This window comes from Salpingoeca rosetta (genome assembly GCF_000188695.1).
Source record: "Salpingoeca rosetta unplaced genomic scaffold supercont1.30, whole genome shotgun sequence".
Lineage (NCBI taxonomy): Eukaryota > Choanoflagellata > Craspedida > Salpingoecidae > Salpingoeca > Salpingoeca rosetta.
The window spans coordinates 111554-134053 of NW_004754904.1; the positions used below are offsets into that span (position 1 = coordinate 111554).

Here is a 22500-nt window from a genome sequence, read left to right on the forward strand (position 1 = left end):
GACATGCGCGCTTGCACACTCACACACACATGCACGCACACACATGTTCATTGGTCAGATGCGCATGTGCGCTGCCTTGCTGCTGTGCGCAGTTTTGAGACAACACCGCCAGGTTGGTCGCAATGATTGAGCGGAACAAAGTGTCGGGAGGAGGAGATTTTTTTTGAGTGGGGAGAAGAGCTTGCTCCTGACACGTGTTCATGGTTTGATGACGTGACGGTGTGATGTAATGTTGGCCTCAACAGCACCGTTACACACGCATGTGTGTGCTGTCTGACGCCAGCACGCTGGTGCACACGACCTTACTCGCAAACACACGCGCACCCACACTCACACTTACACCCTCTTACTCACGCACACGCACACGCACACGCACATGCACATGCACATACTCACACGCACGCTCACACTCACACTCACACTGATGCACACGTGCAGAGGAAATGAGTGAAGAGTTGGTGGAGAAGACGATTCGGCTTCTTCTTCAGGCCACGGCAACAGCGCGGCGACCGGCAACGTTCAGCAAGCAGCTGCGCGCATCGCTGTGGTGCAGTGTTGCGCGCGTGTGCGACGCAAATAAGATGCATGCGCAAGCCAAGACAGCGTGTTCATATGTCCTTGCGATCATCAACAGTATGGGCAACAAGGCAAAGAAGCAAAAAGGTGTGTGTGTGTGTGTGTGTGTGTGTGTGTGTGTGTGCGTGTGTGTGTGTGTGTGCGTGTGTGTGTGTGTGTGTGTGTGTGTGTGCATGCGTGATTCTAAGTGGGCTCGTTCAATTCAGAAAAGCGTGTGATGGTCCTTGATTTGTTTGCACTCACCCCATCAATTGTTCATCGTCTCTCACCAGCCCGCGATTGCCCTTTACCTATGTCCCTCCATGCAACGCCACGCTGCCTGCATGCCATGCAGACCAAACACACGTGCGCGCGCTCCTTGCACAAACACACGTGGTGCTCGCGCGTGTGGAGGCTGCAGAGACAGCCGCCAAGTTCACCATTGGCAGCAGTGACGACTCAACCATCCACGGAACAGCACACCGCAATGCACTGTGCGGCGTGCTGGCGCATGCCGTGGAGGCAACAACACTCGCTGTCAAGTCAGCCCTGCCCGCGGCGGTGACAGAGGCACTGCAGATGCTGTGGGACGCGTGCTCGGTGTTTGTGCGAGACGACCAGGGTCGCGCCATCATGGTGAAGCAGCTCGCCGCAGCCCTCAGCACGGTCAGTCGCATGCAATGTAGAGGAGTTGTGTGTGTGTGTGTGGAAGTGTATGTATGTGGAGATGTGTGTGTGTGTGCGTGTGTGTGTGGAGGTGTTCATGTTTTCCTGCAGCGATCCTTACCGGTGTGATCACCACCACCACTATGACCAACGTCGACAACAACACCGTCAACAACAACACCGTCAACGACGACACGTCCATGCATGCAGGTGTCTCGCCTGAAACCCGAAGTGCTCAGCGCCATTGACGCGAGCAGCGATGGCATGCGCGCATCCCTGTACGAGCTCGCCATCAAAGCATACGGAGATGCAAACGAATGGCACAACGCGCTGGATGCAGCCGACGCAGGCATGGTGAGCTGTATGGGCACGTGGTGCGATGGTGGTGGTGGTGATGTCCTGCAAGGGTGACAGTGACGATGGAACAAGTGACAGCGTGTTATGTGCTGGTGATATCGGAATTAACCTGTTCACAGTTTCGCGTCCACCTTGTGACAGCGAGTGGTTATGCTTCTTTCTAACCTTCTGTGACTCCATTCCTGCTCCCTGTCAAAACACACGTGTCCACACCACTTCACAACAGCGCCATTTGCCAAAGCACCTTCGAGCCAGCATCACTGTGCATCGACTCGTGTGCAAAGTCAAGCTCGGTGCGTTTGTGTGTACGCTTGTGTGTGCGTTTGTGTATCCGTGCGTGTGTACGTTTGTGCGTGTGTGCGTATCCGTGTGTGTCCGTGTGTGTCTGTGTCTGTTTTGTGTGTGTGTGTGTGTGTGTGTGTGTGTGTGTGTGTGTTCTTTGTGTAATTTTTCTGTTTCGGGGTGTGCATCTTGATTTCTGGTTCCATGCGTGCTTGGACCAATGGCCACCTGCAGTTGCAAGACCGCTATCAACCGCGTGTTAACTCACCATCATTCCCGTCACCCCCTCGTCTCCCCTCGTCCCCTCCCCTCTCACTACACTGCCAGGGCAAGACATTGAGCGGGACATGTACAAGCTGTCGAAGCAGCCGCCAGCAGCACAGGCGGGCGTCTGGCGCGCGTTTGCTCGTATCGAACGCGACAACACACAAAAGGTGCAGTACAACAAGGGGGCTGGCGTCTCATTGTCATGACGGGTGTGTGATCTGAAGGTGTCAACCAACTGTGATGAAGTGATGGCATCACTTACACGCAGACACGTGGCCTGACCTTACCGTGCACTCACACTCACTGTTGTCATCCCTGCCTACTACCACGCCTCCTCCTCCTCCTCCTCCTCCTCCTCCTTCCTCTCTCCCTCCCACCACCAAACCTCTGCGACAGATCAAAGCATATGAGCACGCGGTGTCGTGCTACGAGCAGGCCAACACCCTCGCCCTTCCTCTCGGCGACACGCTGCTTGAGCTCGCAGCATGTCTGCACCTTGACAACACGGCCGCATCTGATGTCGTGCGGGTGCTGGACCGCGCGTCCACCGCCGTCGCCTCGCTGCTCGATCCAATGCATTTCACAGCAGCAGCGAGCCGTAGTGTGGAGAAGAGTGGGGATGGAAAGGACAGCAGTGGCAGTGGCAGTTGGGATGCAAGTGGTGGTGATGATGCGACAACAGCACCCTCTGCACACGCACTCCAGGATTGCCTGCATGCACACGACATTGTGCTGAGGGCGGAGCTGATGCGCTATCTCTGCCAGACGTCCACGCAGCAAATTGCCGTTCGCTCGTTTGCGCGCGTGTGGAGGGCTGTGCTGGCCTTCTGGGACGTGTTGGTCGCCATGGGGGACATGGAGGAAGAGGCAGCGGCAGCGGCAGCACAGCAACAGAAAGGAAGCAAAGGCAAGAAGAGCAACAAGGACACCGGGCCAGCCGTTGTGCTGTCATCGCACGCCAGCGCAAGAGAGCAGCTGCCGGCACCTGGCGACCTGGACGGGTGGCTCAACTTGGATGTTGGCTCGCTTGTGCTGCGGGGCCGTATCCCAGCTGTGCTGCTCCGCCACGCAGGCCAGATGGCGTGCCACCTTGCACTTGAGGCCATTGAGCGAGCAGTGGACCTCGGCATTGGGTTCGCAGCTGTGCCGCTGTGTCGCCTTGTCCCCGTTCTGTGCATCCAGTCCACGGTTGAGGTGTCGGGGTTATCGCTACCGGAGCTCCCGGACACAGGAGAGGACGGTCCCACTGCCGCTGCATCGGCGTCTTCAGCTGCTGGCGGTGGCGGTGGTGGTGGTGGTGGTGGTGGAGGCGGTAGCAGCGGCAGCAGTGGTGTTGCGCTGACGCCTGCACAGGTGCTGGCACAGATCATGCCAGAGCACATTGCGCAACACCCGCAGTGCACACTTGCACGTGTGCTGCACCTGCGCATCGCCCTGTGTGCCGGCCTCTCTGGCATTGGGCCACTCCGTGACGCCATCACCACCTACTTCACCACCGACCTGCCCCCAATGTGGGTGAGTGCTGCGTGGAACCAGGGCAGCCTGCAGCCGACGCACGTGGAGCCAGTGCTTGTGCGCTACGTGTGGCTGGCGTGCGCGCGCCACCTCGCTGTCGTGTTTGAGCTGACACCGCTGGGCTCGCTCGTCCCCCAGCTCAGCGCTCTCTTCAGTGCGTCTGTCGCGGATGGCGGTGCTGCTCTGCAACTGCGCGCCCTCACCGCCATTGTGGACTGCATGTCCGGTCGCCCACCAGCGCAATCGCTCGTGCCGTCGTCGCAGTCACACGTTTCGTCACTGCAGGTGGACATTACGTCCATTGCATCCGTGCTTGAGCTGTACCGCACTGCGCTGTGTGCTCTGCACGGCAGCCGCACCAGCGCCATCCCCGGCGTGTCTGGGCCGTCCCTGCAGACAATGAAGCCCGCGGTGCGTGGCCTGCTGGCTCTTGCACGTACGTGCGACGAGAGCATGAACGCGGCAGGCATCAAGTCGAGCGTTGCGTTCCGCCACACACGTGCGAGATTTATGTGCGCCATGCTGGCGAGCGATTGCATGCTTGCCCTCAACGCCAAACAAGACCTTGCATCTGTGGCAGCCACTATCACCACTCTCAGCAACGCCATTCAGGTTTGCGTGTGCGTGTATGCTTTGTGTCTGGTGTGTCTGGTGTGGTTGGTGTGTTTGGTTGGTTGGTTGGTTGTGTTCTGCGACTGTACATGATCTCTGCTTTCCCTCCAATGTACGTTGTGCATGCTCGCTAGCATGCCGTATCACCCTCACCACTGGCACCACTGCCACTATGACTGCCACCCTCACCACCAGTTCCAGTGGCCAGCGATGTGTCGCGATTTGCGGCTCCGTCATGCGCGCATTCTCTGGACCGCTGTTGACCACGAGCAGTGAGTCACACTGATCTACATGCACACACACACACACGTGCACACACACACACCGACATGTACAATGAACACACAACACACGTACAACCCACCACATGCAAACACACGTACACCACCGCACTCATCATGCTGTACTTGCACCAACCCCATGCTGCATCTCTCATCACACACACACACACACACGCACGCACGCACGCACGCACACACACACGCACGCACACACACACACACACACATCACACGCTGCAGCATTCCGTACTTTTGCACGCGGTGGACAAAGTCGCCCGAGTTTGTTGTTGGCGCCAAGACTGTCCTTGACACGTTGGCCACACTCGACCAAGTGGAGGCCATGGGCAGCAGCTGCCACGACGCCGCCAATGCGTTGGTGGGGGAGCTTTGTGAACCATCGCTGACCTCCGCCCACGCCCGCCAGCGCACCGTGACCGAACATGACGCAAGCATCGTCAACTTGCGCGTCCGCGCAGATCTGCACACGGCACATTGCGTCATGCAGCGACCGGAGCTCAACGCCGCCACCAGTAAGGACCGCGAGGGAGGCGGTGATGGGAAGGAAGCGGCGATGATCATGCGCTATCTGAACAGCGAGGAGGAGGACTGGCCTGAAGAGCTGCTGCAGTTCAGAGACGCACTGACAGTGTGCAGCGACACGTTCATGGTGGAGGCTTCGTCGTTCCTGTCCAGTGTGGAGGATGCAGCCGTGGAGTGCCGGCGGCTCCTGCGAACGCTTCGCTGCGAGATGACGGCCCGGACAGCGATTGCACTCGCCGCCTCGGCACAGCGCATGTCACCTGTGAAGACGAGCGGCCAACACACACGCGGCGATGGTGCCACTGGTGGAACAGTTGACGAAGCACGCCACCAACAGCAGCAGCAGCAGCAGCGAGCGGTCAGTGGCAGTCGTGGCGATGATGGCAACCAAGATGAAGATGCAGCAGCCGATGCGCGCGTTGAGAGCGGACACTACAGCCGAAGAACGAGTGCACGTCGGCTTGACTCCGCACATAGCACACACGCTGGTCGCCCCTCGCAACCAGGCGGCGCACACGCAAACAGCGATAGCGGTGACGGCAACACCACAACCGGCAATGACGGCCGCGGTGACGCGAAAGCTGATGATCACAACGGTGGTGCTGATGATGATGGTGACGATGGTGATGAGGAGGATGTGCAGCAGCAAGTGGACGACTTGGCAGAGCAGGCACTGTCAACGGTGCAGCAGACATTGGAGCTCGCACCAAACGAGACCTGGCTCTATCCACTGGTACGGCATTGCCTTGACGGACGCGCGCGCGCGCGCGCGCGTGTGTGTGTGTGTGTGCGAGGGTGGCGTGTGTGTGTGTGTGTGTGTGTGTGTGTGTGTTAGTTACTGGGCGCGCCATTGTCAAGAAAAAATGACCCCAACACCACCTCTCCACAATGCCTGTCGCCATCTTGTTTGCTATGCGTGTGCCATGACAGCTGCAGTCCGCATGTGTTCGTGGCATTCGCTCGTCGGCGTCCCCTGAGCTGCGCTGCAAATTCGTTCTGTACCACCAGGTGAGCAACCACTGATGCTTCGTGGAATTCACTGCACACCCGAACACGTCCCCTGTCTAGTTTGCAAGCTGGTGGTGGAATGGTGTTAACTTGGGTTGGTGTTTGGGTTTGATGCTCCTGTGCACGTTCTGTCAGTGCATTCGCCCCTCAACAATGCACACGCTGTTGCCTGCAGGCATTTACCGCGTGCATCGAGCTGATGCACACGCTTGCTCGCGGTCACGCCAACACGCCCACACCAACCCTCACCGGCATGCTTCTTCGCCAGCTATGCGCATGCACACATCCACAGGCACCCGTGCGTATGTGTGTGTGTCTGTGTGTGTCTGTGTGTGTGTGTGTCTGTGTGTGTGTGTGTGTGTGTGTGTCTGTCTGTCTGTTTGTCTGTGTGTGTGTGTCTGCTTGTCTGTCGTGTGTGTTGCTTTCATGCTGCCTTGTGCTCCGGTGTACACTATGTCTCACGCTTGTCCCCATTTTGCATCTTCGTGTGCAGGTGCTGTGGAGCGCGCGTGTGAATCCTCTCTCACATCAGCTCGTCAGGTTCGGATGCAAGCAGCGTTTGTTGACTGATTAGCTGGAGACATCTTGCATTCAATCAACCACACACACACACGCACATGCATACGTCCGCAACGCAACGTCTATCCCATCCCCTCACGCACACGCGCATGCACACCACATCCAGGAGTGTGCGCGGGCTTGAAGCGGCCGTTGTTTCGCCGGCGTTTATGGAGCAGGTGCCTCGACTGGCGTCACAGGATGTCATTGCCATCACAACACACAGCGGTGCGTGGGTGTGGGTAGGGGGGGGTGTTTGCGTGTGTGTGTGTGTGTGTGTGTGTGTGTGTGTGTGTGTGTGTGTGTGTGTGTGTGTGTGTGTGTGTGTGTGTGCTTTTATGCTTCGAGTGTTTCTCCCCCCCCCCTCTTTCTTGTTTGTGATTTGAATTGTTCGGCAGCATCACACACGACCATCCTCTCACATGCACACTCACGACATACTCGTGACACACACACACGACACACGCATACCTACGCACGAACTGAAGACGGCCGTGCCACGTGCGCCATTGTGCACAAGGGCAACCTGGACACTGCTCGCGTGGTGGACATGGGTCATGCAGCTGACGAAATCCTTAAGTCTGCGGTAAACGTGCGGAGCCTATCCTCTCGATTGCACGGGGCAATGATGTCATCGGATGCATTTGAGTTTATCGCAGCGACGCTCTGGGCACAGCGGCAAAACGAGGACAACACAGCCAAGGACAAGAACAGCAGCAATACCAGCAACAGCAGCAGCGGCGATGTGAAGGCGGTGGATGGCAGTGGTGATGGTGCTACCGAGGCGGAGCGAGGGGACAATGAGGACGCAACAAATCAGAACACAGGCGTCGAAACGGGACCCGAGGCAGCCACAACGACACAACCGCTGTCCGCAAGGGAACAGCTCGTGTCTCGCTTCGGACAGCAAGCGGTTGACGATGTAGACGGCGTGTTGAATGCATTTGAGTGCGCCATTCGCATGGCAAGGCGCCTGTGGCAACCCGTACTCTCGTGTCTGCAGGACTTGCAGGGAAAAGCTGCGGCTACACAGGTGAGAAAAGGGGGTCACATGTTGCCACACGTGTTGTTGTTGTTGTTGTTGTTGTTGTTGTTGTTGTTGTTGTTGTTGTTGTTGTTGTTGTTGTTGTTGTTGTTGTTGTTGTTGTTGTTGTTGTTGTTGTTGTTGTTGTTGTTGTTGTTGTTGTTGTTGTTGTTGTTGTTGCTGCTGCTGCTGCTGCTGCTGCTGGGGGTGAATGTCGTGCCCGGAGTGTACGCGGCAGACATTAATTGCGCGCTGGCTGTGTGCTCACTGCTGGCCGACGTGTTCCCCTTGATTCGCCTTTGTTCGCTGCCCCAGGGCCTGCTGTTGTGTGCTTCTGTGGGCGTGCACGTTGCCTTCCCACTTCAGTACCTCCATTCAAGCGAGGTGATTTTGCATCACCTGTGTGTGATCATTGCTGGCGCCATCATAAGATGCGCACGTGCATGCCTTGTCATGCCTGGACTTGCCCGAAAATCCACGCCATTCACCACACGCCACGAACACATACACGCACACACACACACATACACGCACACGCACACGCACACACATACATACACTCCGCCACCATTTGTACATCTGCACTGCCGCTCACCAAAACTTGGTCGTCATCATCAACTGCAGCGAGTCTCGCGTGATTTGTCGTTCTCCCTCTTCATCGGCAGACATGGCTTCTTTGACCAGGTGGGTGCCTGCAGGCATACATGTGCGCGTAGTTGACTTTCATGCTTGCACCTCTGCACCCTTCGTCCTCTTTCTCTTTGCTGCTTCACTCACTCGATGTGTGCGCGTGTGCTTATGTGTGTTTGTGCGCGCCTATGTGTATGTGTGCGTGTGCGCAGGAGGGCGGGAACGCGAGCGATTCGCGTGAACTGACGACAAACGCCGCAGCAACGGGCACGCTGCTGTCCAGGAGTGGTCTTTCACAAGACGGTATGTATATCTATTCATGGCACAGATTGTGATGGCGGTATCGATTATTGACCGCACCTGTCTCGATTGGTTGTATCTGGCTCGCAGCCAGTCAACAAACGGCTAACGTGTGCGCTCATGTGCGCTCACAGCGCGCATTCAACACAGCTGTGCACAGACTCGTTGCAGCTTTTCCCCAACTCATCACTATGCATGGTCTGCCCTTTGAATGTTGACGTAGATTGCGACGCGCTTCGAGCCATGCTTGGACGCGTGTCGAAAGAGGTTGCTAGCAAGGCGACGTGGCCCGTGGCAGAAATCACTGCTCCACACGAGGCGCCAGGTGATGCAGCCTGTCTTCAATGTTTGCTTGCGTGCGTGCGTGTGTGCTCGCATCATCATGCGTGTGACGCAATAGCCCCGCTGGTTTTTTTGCTCACATCAAAGAAGTTGTCTGACATGCGCACACATGCACGTACAAGCAACCACACATGCTTCCCAATCACACGCTTGATGCACATTCATCCACGACTCATTCATTCACGCCAATGCGTGCCTTCGCACACAAACACGCGCGCGTGCACTGCAGGCTGTCTACACCTGCTGGGAGAGTGTGCGAATGTGATTCGTGTGGGAGCGCCGTGTCGTGTTCCACTTCCTCTTCTTCTCCACCAGGAAGCGCTGTCACCCGCGCTCATGTTCAGCTTCGACCAGGTGTGGGCTTTGTGTACATTGTGTGTGTATATGCCTCTGTGTGTGTGTGTGTGTGTGTGTGTGTGTGTGTGTGTGTGTGTGTGTGTGTGTGTGTGTGGGTATGTCCTTTTGTGTGTGTGTGTGTGTCTGTGTGTGTCTGTGTGTGTGTGTGTGTCTGTGTGTGTCTGTGTGTGCCTGTGTGTCGTTGTAAGCATCAAGGCCATCTTCGTGTGCTCCTCCCAACTCTCCTCCTCGAGCCCGCTCATTTCCTGAACTGCTTGTCAACGTGCTCTTATCGTCACCACATCACCACCATCGTTGTGTTTACGCCTCCGCCTTCTCTCCATCCATCCATCATCAGGACATGTGCGATGTGCACTTTACGGAGCGGCTGCACCACGCCACACTCTCAGGCGTCGGCTGTATCCTCGCATGCGCAAACAACACCGCCCTCCCCACGCGAAGCAGAAGGTCAGCACAACATGCGTGTTGCATGTGCTGTACTGTACGTGCGATTGACATTTCAGTGTTTGTGTTTATGTGCCTGCATGGGTTTGCCTTCGTGCTTTGCTATCCATGATATCGTGTGCGCCAGCCATTGTGAACTGACATGCTGATGCTGCCTCTGCCCTTGAACTGAAACCCGTTGTTGCAGTCTTGAGTCGACCCTGACACAACTGAAGGATTCCACGGCCGCTGACATCGCCACGGTGAGACCCGCAAGCAGCAGGCGCATGGTGGTGATGGCGGTAATGGTGATGGTGATGAACCGAGCCAACGTACCTCTGTTGAAGAGAGGGGCAAGGAAGACGAGGAGGAGCATAGAGAGGCAGTGGATGTGAACGCCGTTGTGAGAAGTAGCGGTGTTGATTGTGATGGGGCTGTGCCACATTGGTGGGGGGGTATCTGTGAATAGTTCGTCGAGGCACGCGCACGTACGCAGTTCCCACCACCACTCACGTGCGGCCTGCACCTGCTTGCCTTCAGCGTGACGATGCCGCGTTTGCGACAGTGGAGGACCCGGCGTCCGCATCCGCCGGCCCTTCCTCAAAGGGAAAGCGCGAGAATGGTCGAAAAACAGCAAAGACGCCGAAGGGAAAGAAGACCCCAACAAAGGTGTGTTGTGTGTGCGTGTGTGTGGGTGTGCGTGTGTGCGTGTGCGTGTGTGCGCGTGTGCGCGTGTGCGTGTGTGTATGTGTGTGTGGGGGGGGGGGGGGTGTTTGGGTGCGTGCGTGCGTGTGTATAGGTGTGTGTGTGTGCACTGCGTTGCATGAGAGAGCGACATCGTCCGTGGTTATGATACGCGTGATGCTGGCTGCTGCGTGAATGCTAACCTGTGTGCATGCGGCTGTCGTTTGCTTTGGTTCACAGGATGAGGTGGCTGAAGACAAAGAGGAGGAGCGAAGGCCACCGCCATTCATGACAAAGCAGCTTGTTTGCTTTGGCGTCCAGCGTGTCAAGTTTGCCTAAGCAGACACTCTTGTCTGTTGTTTCGTTTGTTTGGTTTGTTTGTTTGTTTGTTCGTTTGGTCGTTTGGTCGTTTGCAAGTTGAATTTGGGACGGGTGTATTGTCGATTTGTACAAAGGACTGGCACATAGCTGACAGTTGTGCTCGTTTATCGTGTACGAAGGGCTCCATTAAACCGCAAACCAACTCATCAAGTACAGCGTTTCGTCAAGTAATCGCCAAGCACTTCTTATCGCAACCACGTTGCTTCCAACGATGAATGTCACGACGCACGCACAATCACACACACACACACACAATCGTACACTATGAGAGCTTTCGCGTACTTCCAAACTGTGCGAAGATGTCGTGGCTGTGAGAGGTCTGCACTTCTTCCAGCACGACCAAATCATCATCATCATCATCATCATCATCATCAGCATCATCATCATCAGCATCATCATTCGCATAAGCATTGACGCTGTCGTTGTGCCAATTGTCATCACGATGGTGTTCTCGTGCATCGTGATGGACATAAGACAACGAGTCATTCACTCCAACAACGCTGCTCTCCGCTGCAACTGCTTCCATTACACTTTCATCGCCCCACCCATCATCATCATCATCATCATCATCGTCATTGTTATCACCAAAGCGAAAACTGTTGTCATCATCACCACCATCATCATCAGTCAGGTCAATCACGACTGGTTCGTTGTATGCGTTGTGGGCGCTGGTAATCCCCTGTAATTGCAGCGCGCTGGCCGTTGTCCTTCCAGTTCTCGTTTCCTCTGTTTGCCTTGCTGTGCCTTTGTTTGTGCTTGCTTCTGTTTGTGTTGCTGCTGCCGTGTCTCTCTGCACTGTCCCTGTAGCTGATTCTGCTGCTGCCATCGGCGGTATGTGCTCTGACACGAGCTGCGTGTGGAGCGTGGCCAGCACGTGCACAGTCTCCAGGAATGACGTTGTGCGGTGCACCGTAAACTGCAGTCAAGCACGCGCGGCAGATATATGCGTTGCTGCTGGTGAATGTGCTGGTACGGATAGTGCATTTCAGCAACTTTGAAACATCACACGCACGTACACACACGCACGCACGCGTACGCACACACACACGCGCGCGCGCACAAATACTCACATGCACACACTCGCTCATCCGCTTGTATGTGTACAATGCCTGCGTCCAAACAGTCACACCAAGTCACACACAGTCAATGCCAACGTACCTTCTCGTCGCGCAACTCTTGCAGTTTCGCTTCGATTTCGGACTCGGTTGCCTGGCCATGTTTGCTGATGCACCCGCGCGCACAGCACGTGCCGACACGAAATCCACTGTACGTCCCCTCCACAATGTAATGGAGTTGTGTGCTGTGTATGTATGTGTGTTGTGTGTATTTTGTTGTTTGTGTGTGTGTGTGTGTGTGTGTGTGTGTGTGTGTGTGTGTGTGAATACGTTGACATGCGAGTGCCAGCAAGCATTTGGAGATGAGTGCTTGACATGCCACGATTTGCAACAGCAGACACGCCAAGTCCCCCTGACCCAACTCCTCATACCTTGGCTTCATTGCAATCTCTCCCCCCCCCCTCTCTCTCTCTCTCTTACCTTGGAAAGGCATCACGCGATTGCATCATACGGGTGCACTGCGACACGAATCGGCCGTCAACGAGACTGTCACTGAGGTCGTCCAAGCGTTTTCGCTCCACAAGGACAGGCAGCATCGACTCGCCGCCATCTTGCCCACGGTACTTCCACCTGCACCGCGCACGCACGGGGTGCACGCAGTCAACAGCGACAGCACAAGGCACAGCAGGCAAATTGTGTGTGTGTGTGTGTGTGTGTGGTGACACGACATGTTTGTGAGACAAACGACACATAAATTGAAACAACGCTGTCACACCATGGCATGTCGAGACAATCCTCTTTGCTCTATCCCCTTCACCCCTCTCTCCCCTCCACCACCGCCCTACCCGTAGTCGCCGAGTGCCAGTGCCTCCGTTCTAAACGTGACGCCGGTGCGATCCAGCGCTGCGCACATCTCCTTCAGCAGGTGGTACCGCCCACCGCCCTCGCGCGAGTCGACCAGCAGCACAACGGCAGGGCGCCGCTGGGGCGTGTCGTTGCCGTGGAGGTGGCCTCGGGGCTGGCGTGACGGCGGGATTGAACGGTGGGCAGATGAGTGGACGGGGGTGCTTGCGGTGTCGCCAGGAGTGGATGTGCGGTCGGACGTGGTGGTGGCGGCGGAAGCTGCGGTTGAGTGGGGCGACACGATGGAGGACTGGCCCGCAGTGCGTGTGCGAAGATGTCTGAGTTTCTCGCGTAAGGCCGTGGCGCTAATGGAGGTGTTATCAGAACGAGATCAGGCGGATTGAGGCACGAAATGAGATGGGAATCGTACTTGATTCGCGTGTACAGAGCTGCCCAATTTGCAGAACAGAGAGAGAGAGAGACGCTCTTGTGTGGCACCGATCATCAGATATTCTGTTCGCACAATTATCACCACCATCAATCACTCAATTTCAAACACTCAATCACCATCAAACACTCAATCACCATCAATCACTCAATCACCATCAATCACTCAATCACTCATCGTCACTTTCCACAGCACAGCTGGTTACCCGAGCAATTGCGTGGTGTAGACACCCTTTGCGTTGAGCACGCGCGTACCCCGCATTCCAAGCTCCGTCAAGTGATACACGGGTTGGCTGCGCCGCTGCCGTCGCTTCACATATCCCATCGACACGAGATTGTCCAGCCGCCGCAGCGCCTGGAAGGAGTGAATGTGTGAATGTGCACGTGCGAATGTGCGAACGTGAACGCAGAGCGGTTGTGTATGCGTATGTATGTATAAATGTGTTTGTGTGACTGCATTTGAATGGAAACTAGAGGGTGAGCTAGAGTCAACGCATTGAAGATTACTATCACTCCCTTTATGACAGGGGCGACAGTCACAATCTGAGACAAGGGGAGGACTGTACCGTGGATGCTGTGAGCAACGCATCGTCTTGGGTCGGATCACTCCGCTTTGCACGCTGCACACATGCACACACACACATGCAGGTGCAATGGAGATGAGTTGACGTGTAAGACAGAACACTCACATGCACACACGCACACACGCACACATGCACACATGCCCACATGCACACAGACATACATACAGACATGTAGTGCCATACGGCAACCGCAACACACGCAGTCCATTGCAGCTTTCCGGGCACCTTGGCTGGGAGTTGCGTAATGTTCGGCAGTTGCGTGAGATCTGGCATGTGCTCGTCGCACAACGGTGCTGCGCGTCGCACAATCTCTTTGACGGGCACCAGCACTGTGTCCCCTGTCGACACACAAACGTGCACGCAGGAGCATATGCATGGATGTATGTGTGTGTGTGTGTGTGTCGTATGTACATTTGTTGCACATTAGATCAGCTGTGCTTTGCTCGATCAACCAAGTATACATTTGGCTGTGTAGCAGAGGCAGTGCAAGTGCGAGTCCTTGATGCAATCGCACCTTCGACAATGTAGTTGGCGTCTTCATCTGTCCCTGCAATCCCTTCCTCCTGCGCCTCCAACAGCGCAACCAGCATTGCTGGAGCCGCCAGCACAAACGGCTTGTCGTCACTTGAAGGCGGCTTGTACTTGCGCTTCTTCAGCTGACCCTTGGCCACAGATACCCCTGTCGTTTGTGCGTGTGCGTGCGTGTGTGTGTGTGTGTGTGTGAGTGTGTGTATGTGTGGGTGTGTGTGTGTATGAAAGGGGGTGGGATTGTGCGTGAGTGTGTGTGTGTGTGTGGGTGTGTATATGTTGGGAGTGCAAACGTGTGGGGCGCAACATGGAAAAGGACAGTCGCGGTTTTGACAAGTAGCAAAGAGGAAAGAACAAGAAGGTAGGCAGCAGCGACGCAAGAGCGTGTTTTGTCGGCTCGCAAGCTGCCACACCAAAGTGCCAAGAACACAGCCGTGTGCGTGTATCTTGTGTACAGTATGACATCTTGACACCTTGACATGACTCACAGGTTGATCCCAAGCCTGGAACGCAGGTCAGGTCATCTGGGGCGCGGATGGGCCATTCCATTGATAGCAATGACAAATGAGTGAGTGCTCTGCACAGCGATATGCCTCGGTCTCGACTGTGTCTGTGGGTAACGCGTGTGTAGTAAGTGTGAGTGCGAGTGTGAGTGTCGGTGTGAGTGTGTGTATGTCTGTGTGTGTTAATATGTGCGTGCGTGCGAGCGTGTGTGTGTATGTGTGTGGGAGTGGGAGTGTGGGAGTGTCTACCTGTGTGTGTGTGTGTGTGTGTCTGTGTGTGTCTGTGTGTGTCTGTGTGTGTGTGTGTGTGTCTGTGTGTGTCTGTGTGTCTGTGTGTCTGTCTGTGTGTCTGTCTGTCCGTCCGTCTGTGTGTGTGTCTGTTTGAGATGCCCTGGCTGGTGAGACTTGTGACCAACCAACACACTTGTGCGTGGCAAGTCATCAATGCAGCTTTCTCTTCGGTCTTCCCTCTTCCTTCGACCATTCAACCAACCTTGCTTTAAGTAAGTATCGCATGTAGGAAGCCAAGCACTGCTGCAGCTCCCACCGCATGTCCCTTCGCTGCCGCGAAGCCATGGCTGCAACTGCGGTAAGTGGGGAGGGGAAGTGCGAGACACGAACAGCGGCAGCGAGCGAGCGAAGCAGACAAGCAGACAAGCAGACAAGCAGACAAGCAGCAACCACAACAGCCACAGCCGTTCAAAACGTTGGCGGACCGACAACGCAGTCGGAAATTGCTGACTCAGCGATTTTGTTTGGGCGTTTTTGCGTGGTGCTGTTTGCATTTCCAAGCTGTTGTTGTCGTTTGCGCCGCGGCACGACCACGACCATGTCCTCTGTACGACGATGTGTGTGTGTGATTGTGTGTGTGTGTGTGCGTGTGTGTGTGTGTGTGTGTGTGATGTGTGATAGTGATTGTGGAAAGTTGACGCTGGCACAAGCACGTGCGACAGAGACCACACACTCACACACTCACACACTCACACACTCACACACTCACACACACACGCACACACACGCACACACGCACACGCATGAGGCAGGTGCTGAAGGCAACGCAGGTGGCTGGCGATGGCACGAATGCCACGCTCCACTTGACGCTGGAGGACAACCTCATCACCTTCTACTCGAAGGTCGACCGGAATGGGAACCTCTGCGGCGCCACTGGTCAGGGATCTCATGGCACACACACACACACACACACACACACACACACACACACACACACACACACACACACACACACACACACACACACACACACACACACACACACACACACACACAAAAGGGCACGAGAGACTGCGAGTAGCGTACGTGACGTACACAAATGAAGGCCGCTGGCATTGCCTGGCTGCAGTGTCTCACAATGATGAAAAACAAAACTGACGCTCACACACACACACACACACACATGCATATACACGCGCACACAACACACTGTCTGTGTTTTGCAGGTCAAATATCTCTGCAGCACCTCCGCGCAGTGTTTTTGAAGGGGAATCAGCTCTTCATCGAAACACCCGAGCAAACATGGCAGCTGCACATTTCTTCCGAGAGCGAAGCACAGGTGTGCTCATGTGTGGGCATGTGTGAGTGGCTGTGCTCAACGTTTCTGTGTCGCATGTGTGATTCGCGCCAATCGCTGTCTCCGCTCATCCATTTCCCTACACCCGTTGTGCAACAGCATTGGGCCGAGATTGTGGAGGAAGCGAGTGCGGAGTGGGCGCGACGAGAGACGCGGGCCGCCGTGCTTCGCGCCATGCAGCGCATGCGAGGTGCGACCGCCACAACGGTGGAGATGAGACAAGGTGGTCGGTGCTGAGACGAGCATTGCAAACTGCAGCGATTTTCATCCCATGTTGCACCTGCACTGCACGCATTACCAAACAGTGGTTGATTTCTTACACACATACACACACGCACACGCGCACACACACGCGCACACACACACATACACACACAAACACACACGCACGCACACGCACACACACACAAACATTCAGACGATGGCGAGCAGGTGCAAGAGAGCGACAGCGTGACGCCGAAAGTTGCGTCCATCATCAAGTCTGCGGACATGCAGCGCGGTGTTGGGGAGCACGAGCACCCCCACTTTGCCGGCTACGTCGACCTCGTCACCACATCCCGCTTCCAGACGAAACGCACCCCATACTACGCCATCTTGGTGTGGGTGCTGCTCTGTGTGTGTGTGTGTGTGTGTGTGTGTGTGTGTGTGTGTGTGTGTGTGTGTGTGTGTGTGTCTTTGTGTCTGTCTGGCGTTGTTGGTCGATGATGTTGTAAACGTTGGTTCTCCAACGCTGTTTTTCGTTCCCACCTGCCCCTCACCCTCTACTTCTATGCCCTCACCCCTCCCTCCCCCTCCTGCCGCTGCTGCTGTATGACTGCGTGCAGGGCGAGCATGCGCAGCTGCGGCTGTACGAATCCTACGAGGAGGCGCAGCACAAACGGCCCTCCAAAGCCATCCTCAACCTCACGGAGACGCGTTCCATCGAGCTCGATGGTGACACAGTCCACATCGTCACCCCGTCGCGCACCGCCGTCCTCAGCACCACAAACAACGTACGCCGTTTCGTGGGTGTCTGTCTGTGTGTGTGTGTCTCTGTGTGTGTGTGTCTGTGTCTGTGTCTGTGTCTGTGTGTGTATCTGTGTCTGTGTGTGTGCATGTTCGCGTCCATGTACATGTTTGTGTGTATTTTTTCAGTCGCTCTACACCTCCCTGCTCGTCAGTCCACCAGCCAGTCAGCACACACGTCCAGTTGAACTCATCCCCCTCCCCACACGCTCTCTTGGCGCCTGTGTTGCTCTCATGCTTGCGTGTTGCCCACATCACAACAATCATGCGCAGTTCACGGAAGCAGCCAAGCTCGCCCGGGCAATAGCAGCGCGCACAGACGCGCACGTGCGTATGTCTGATCGTGCCATGGAGCACTTGGGAGTTCAGCAAGGACACATGCAAGAGGTAAGCTGTGGTGTCACACGATGTTGATTTGATGATGCTTCCATTTTTCCTGCTGCAGGCACAACCCTCTCCGAAGCACATTGCGAAAGCATGCTGGCGGAGTTCCACACAACACACATGCACGCATGCACACACGCGCACTCACTCATACACAAACACACACTCCCTCCCCCCCCCCTCGTTGTATGTGTGCCTCCCCCCCTCGTTGCATGTGTGCCTCCCCCCTCGTTGCATGTGTCCGTCCGTCCCCCCCCCCCTCCCTCGTTAGAGCGAGTACGAGAACATGGAGGACTTGATGGCTGCGCGGGAGCTGCACAATTTCATCCACGAGGCGCAGCAGTTCCAACATGTGTTCAAGGGCTCAAGCATCGTCTACGCGGGATTCATGCACAAGCTCCGCGGCACAGGGCTCAGGGCCTGGCAGCGCCGGTACGCCTCATGCGCACGTGTGTCTGTGTCTGCGTGCTTGTATCTGCCTGTGTTTACCAACCTGCCCACACACACACACATACAACACACACACAACACACACATACAACACACACATACATACAACACGCCAATACCCACCACATCACGCCTTGGCCTCACCACATCTCCACCTCGCTCCAGGTTCTTTGTGCTGCACAACAGCGGTGTGTTGCGCTACTACGACCAGGCCTGGGCGCCCGGGTCCCATGTTGCCCCGAAGAAGCATCTGCTCATCACCGCGTGCGTTGCAGTGGAATACGGGTCCGACATGACTGTGGACACGCGCTGGCCGGCAGATGTCCCGCCAGAACGCAGACTCGCCATTGTGTTTCCGTCGCGAATCTACTTCATGTCAGTGCCTGTTTGTGTGTGTTTGTACGTGTGTTTGTGTGTGTGTGTGTGTGTGTGTGTACGTGTGTGTTTGTGTCTGTGTGTGTGCTTGTGTTTGTGTGTGATGTAATACGTGTCTGTCTGTCTGCTCTCTGTCTCTCTGTCAGTCTGGCTGCCTGCCTGTCCCTTGCTTGCCCTTCCTCGCTAACCTCAAGTGCAACCCCCTTCCCCCCCCCCCAACCGCCATGACCTTCCACCAGGTACTGCGAGACGGTACAGGCGTGCAAGGCGTGGGTGGAGTGGCTGCAAGACGTGTCTGGACTCACCGCCGCCAACGCCCTCGACGCCGTACACGACCCAGACATTGAGGAGCAAGGTCGGGCGTGTGAATGCGTGTGTGTGTGTGTGTGTGTGTGTGTGTGTGTGTGTGTGTGTGTGTGTGTGAATGCGTGTGTGTGTGTGTGTGTGTGTATGTGTGTGTGTGTGTAAACGTGTTTGTGTGTGAATGAAGCACAATGCGTCTGAACTGGAACCCACGCACATTCACTCCCAGACACACAATCAACACACACACACACGTGCACATGGACGACCACCTGCGTGTACAGAGGCGCAAGCGTTTGATGCCATCTGCTTCAGTACGTTTGTTGAGAACGAGGAGCACACGTACACGCTGGCCACAGACGTACTCGACACCTCGCTCGAGGAAATCGACGACAGTGATGGCGATGATGATGATGGTGATGGTGATGATGATGGTGAAGATGATGAGGCGGGATACGCGCGGGTGAAGGTGCGGAATCGTGGAGGTGCAAACGGCGGTGGTGACGATAACAATGGTGATCGCGCTGGCACTGGGGCCAGCCGTGGTCACGCTGCTCACAACCGTGATGGTGGCGGTGGACAACGACGACCACGCATGCCGCTGCCCCGATTATCCATGCTGGCAGAGGAAGTGGACTCGAGTGATGATGGTGGCGATGGTGGTGGACTGAGCAGTGATGGCGGTGACGACGATGCGAGGACAGGGTCAGTTGACCACAGGCAGCGCAAAGACGACAGCAGTAGGCCAAAGGGGCATGCACCTGGTGGCAACAGGGGTACACGCGCGGTGGGGGGTCGCCGGATGGATGCAGATGGCTACGAGGATGTGAGCGACGAGCCAGAGACAAGCCGCATGCACCCGCTGGAGTTTGAAGCAAGGCTGGCAGAGATGGCAGACATGTACTTCAGCACGGATGACGAAGACGATGATGATGATGACGACGATGATGATGATGATGGAATGGATGGTGAGGAGCCCATTTATGCCACCCCTTTTGTGGTGCGGAGCGATGGCAGTATCAGCCTGCAGCAGCAGCCAACCAAGCAGTCCCGTGGTAGTGACGATGGTGGTGATGGTGATGGTGGTGGTGGTGCAGCAATACCACCACAGCTGCCTGAGAGGCGGTATGTGCTGCCTGATGACCAGCAGGATGGCGCCAGTGCCACGAATCCAATCCGTACCCGTAACCCACAACAACAGCAACAACAGCAGCAACAACGACAATTGCAACAGAGCAGCAGAGCATCAAGAAGTAGCAGCAGTAGCAGCAGCGCTGGTGGTGCTGGTGGTCGCTCGCGCGGGCGGCGGTTGCCAGCGGCGCCTGGTGGAGCGCGGCCGGCGTTTGCGTCCAGGCCCTCCATACAGGCAGCATGCAAGGTGGGGGGAATGCTTGCACGTGCACCGCTTGCTGGCGTGTGCACATCCAACATCGGACACATGAAAATGCGCGCACACTAGCATACACACGCAAGCATGCACACACATACACACATGCACCTACGCACACACACATATTTTCATACACAACACATGTTCATACGCACATTCACACGCACACATCCGCGTGGCAGGAAACGGTCGCGGAGCGAATCCAGCGCTTGCAGGCAAGCACACAGCAAGCAAAGCAGGGGCAGCACGGGGAGGTAGCGAAACGTGTGATTGGGGGCGAGGCAGCGCAGATGCCACAGACGGGAGGCAGTGGCGAAGGTGGCGTTGATGGCGGGAACGGTGACAAGGCTGCGGCGTCAGCACCAGACGCTTCGGAACAGGTTGGTGACGCTCAAATTTGATATGAACCTGGGCTCACCCAAGCTGCACACACACACACACACGCACAACCGCAAACAACCCTACATAAATCCTTACACATGCACAAACTTACACTCACACACACACGCACACAACCTCACACACACACAATCAACCTCACACACAACCTCACACACACAATCAAACTCACACACAACCTCACACACGTTGGCAGTGGTTGCAGCGAGCGAATCAAGGCAAGCAGGCTCCGAAGAAAAGCAGGGAAAGTGGCGGTGGCGGCGGTGTTGCTGGCCCGCGCCGTCGCCAGCTGCCTGTTGTGCAGCTGCACTCCCTGCGCCGCAGCAGCCCCATGACAGAAGGTGAGCTCACTGTCACTGCCACTGTCACTGTCCGTGTGGTTCACATCAGTACACTGCTGTGACTACCTTCTTGTTGTTCGTCCGCTTGCCCGGACACATTCCAAAAACCGTGACACGGTGATGAGTCATCACTCCCTCGCGTTCCGGTTTCCTCTTTTGGAATTCAAATTTTTTTGTCCGTGGTTTTTTTTTTTGGTGTGATGTGATTGGTTGATTTTCCTGCTCCTCTTGTGTGGTGGTGTGTCCTGCTTTTTGAACCCGACCCATCACCATGGGTGTCCGCTTTCCTTTCTCGGACACAAGGCCGTCTTCCTTGTTACTTGGCTTGGCTTGGCTTGGCTTGCTTGTTGCTTGGCATGTATTACACCTGCTGGCTGCCTGTGCGTGCTTGGCGTAGCCCTGCGATCTGCTTTTGTGCTTCGCTGAATGCGTTTGTTTTTCATGACGTTGCCGGTTGTGTCAACTTGTCATTTTTTTCATCTCCCCGTTCCACACGCGCGCGCGCGCACACACACACACACACACACACACACAGACACACACACTCACTCACTCACACACTCACTCACTCACTCACTCACTCACTCACTCACTCACTCACTCACTCACTCACACTCACACTCACACACACACACACACTCACGCACACATTCACACTCACGCACATAGGAGTTGGTGCCATCCCTGTGCCGAGACGGGTGATCAAAGAGCTGCAGCGTGAAGCATCAACAACAGCACCAGCAACAGCACCAGCAACAGCCACAAGTGGTCAACAGACACAGCAGCACCAGGAGCATAACAAGGCGGCGGCGATCATCGCGACGGTCCCACCACAGCCCAGCGACGCGTGCACAGACGGGCAGCACTGCAGCGCCAACGACGACACGAGCAACATGGTGAGCGTGCAAGAGCAAGTCCGCTTCTGGCAACGACACAGCGCTCGCCACAAGCACCGACACGGGCACGAGCACGGGCACGGGCACCACGAATGCCAGCACCAAGCGCAGGGCGCAGATGCGGCAGACGACAAAGAGCAGCAGCACCAGCACCAGCAGCACCAGCAGCAACAGCGCACGAGCGGTGTTGTGGTGAAGAACGTGACGACGTCTGTGAGCACCGATGACCAGGGTGATGTCGCGCACGGCCGTGGGGACAAGAGAGACGGGGACGATCTCGGCGCCGCTGTGCCGCTGTCGCCTGCACTCGGGACAAGCTCGAGCACAGACGACGCACACGAGCACCTGCAGTCGCAGCGGGGTGGGAGCAGTGAGAACGGCCATGGTGACCACAACAACAGCGATGATGACAGCGCGTCGGGGGCGGGCACAGCACGCCAGACCACGACAACCACAACCAGCATGAATGGCGCAGAGGACACGAGCTCCACACGGGCACGTCTGCAGCGACAGGATGTGGTGTCTGCACACAGCACAACCAGTGCAGTGGCAGGTGTTGATGATCATGCTGCTGATGGTGGTGATGTTGATGAGGATAATGGTGGCGCAGATGCTGAACCAGACACG

At 56.1% G+C, this 22500-nt stretch overlaps 3 protein-coding genes across 3 annotated transcripts in view; 2 read left to right on the forward strand and 1 right to left on the reverse strand.

Moving 5' to 3' along the window:
* PTSG_12940 (uncharacterized protein) overlaps positions 1–10925 on the forward strand; it is a gene marked incomplete at its 5' end in the record, with an annotated part of 16268 nt that extends 5343 nt beyond the window's left edge. Inside the window, 23 exons of the mRNA XM_004989156.1 lie at positions 59–112; positions 439–663; positions 911–1221; positions 1432–1575; positions 1805–1871; positions 2188–2294; positions 2524–4254; positions 4450–4526; positions 4776–5808; positions 6006–6083; positions 6259–6381; positions 6577–6623; positions 6769–6869; positions 7130–7674; positions 7981–8049; positions 8290–8349; positions 8508–8598; positions 8819–8920; positions 9167–9291; positions 9632–9741; positions 9926–9980; positions 10258–10386; positions 10642–10925. Of these exons, the coding sequence (XP_004989213.1) occupies positions 59–112; positions 439–663; positions 911–1221; positions 1432–1575; positions 1805–1871; positions 2188–2294; positions 2524–4254; positions 4450–4526; positions 4776–5808; positions 6006–6083; positions 6259–6381; positions 6577–6623; positions 6769–6869; positions 7130–7674; positions 7981–8049; positions 8290–8349; positions 8508–8598; positions 8819–8920; positions 9167–9291; positions 9632–9741; positions 9926–9980; positions 10258–10386; positions 10642–10740 (5483 nt within the window). The 3' untranslated portion in view covers positions 10741–10925. The remainder of the gene's footprint in view (positions 1–58; positions 113–438; positions 664–910; positions 1222–1431; positions 1576–1804; positions 1872–2187; positions 2295–2523; positions 4255–4449; positions 4527–4775; positions 5809–6005; positions 6084–6258; positions 6382–6576; positions 6624–6768; positions 6870–7129; positions 7675–7980; positions 8050–8289; positions 8350–8507; positions 8599–8818; positions 8921–9166; positions 9292–9631; positions 9742–9925; positions 9981–10257; positions 10387–10641) is intronic.
* Positions 10926–11044: 119 nt separating this feature from the next.
* Positions 11045–15405, reverse strand: PTSG_09859 (uncharacterized protein; the record flags this gene model as incomplete). Its single annotated transcript, XM_004989157.1, has 11 exons — positions 15236–15405; positions 14728–14849; positions 14226–14390; positions 13937–14049; positions 13694–13747; positions 13334–13482; positions 12683–13045; positions 12318–12467; positions 11941–12082; positions 11579–11698; positions 11045–11461 (listed from the first exon to the last, which is right to left on the reverse strand). Exons 1-11 carry the CDS (start codon positions 15316–15318, stop codon positions 11045–11047), a joined length of 1878 nt encoding a protein of 625 aa, XP_004989214.1. The 5' UTR covers positions 15319–15405.
* A 127-nt stretch (positions 15406–15532) lies between these two features.
* PTSG_12941 (uncharacterized protein) overlaps positions 15533–22500 on the forward strand; it is a 10722-nt gene continuing 3754 nt past the window's right edge. Inside the window, exons 1-14 of the mRNA XM_004989158.1 lie at positions 15533–15580; positions 15786–15909; positions 16200–16312; positions 16430–16520; positions 16749–16927; positions 17155–17322; positions 17609–17722; positions 17991–18151; positions 18335–18544; positions 18784–18899; positions 19132–20225; positions 20420–20617; positions 20833–20977; positions 21647–22500. The exon at positions 21647–22500 is cut by the window's right edge and continues 678 nt beyond it. Coding sequence (XP_004989215.1) covers positions 15572–15580; positions 15786–15909; positions 16200–16312; positions 16430–16520; positions 16749–16927; positions 17155–17322; positions 17609–17722; positions 17991–18151; positions 18335–18544; positions 18784–18899; positions 19132–20225; positions 20420–20617; positions 20833–20977; positions 21647–22500 — 3576 coding nt within the window. The 5' untranslated portion in view covers positions 15533–15571. The remainder of the gene's footprint in view (positions 15581–15785; positions 15910–16199; positions 16313–16429; positions 16521–16748; positions 16928–17154; positions 17323–17608; positions 17723–17990; positions 18152–18334; positions 18545–18783; positions 18900–19131; positions 20226–20419; positions 20618–20832; positions 20978–21646) is intronic.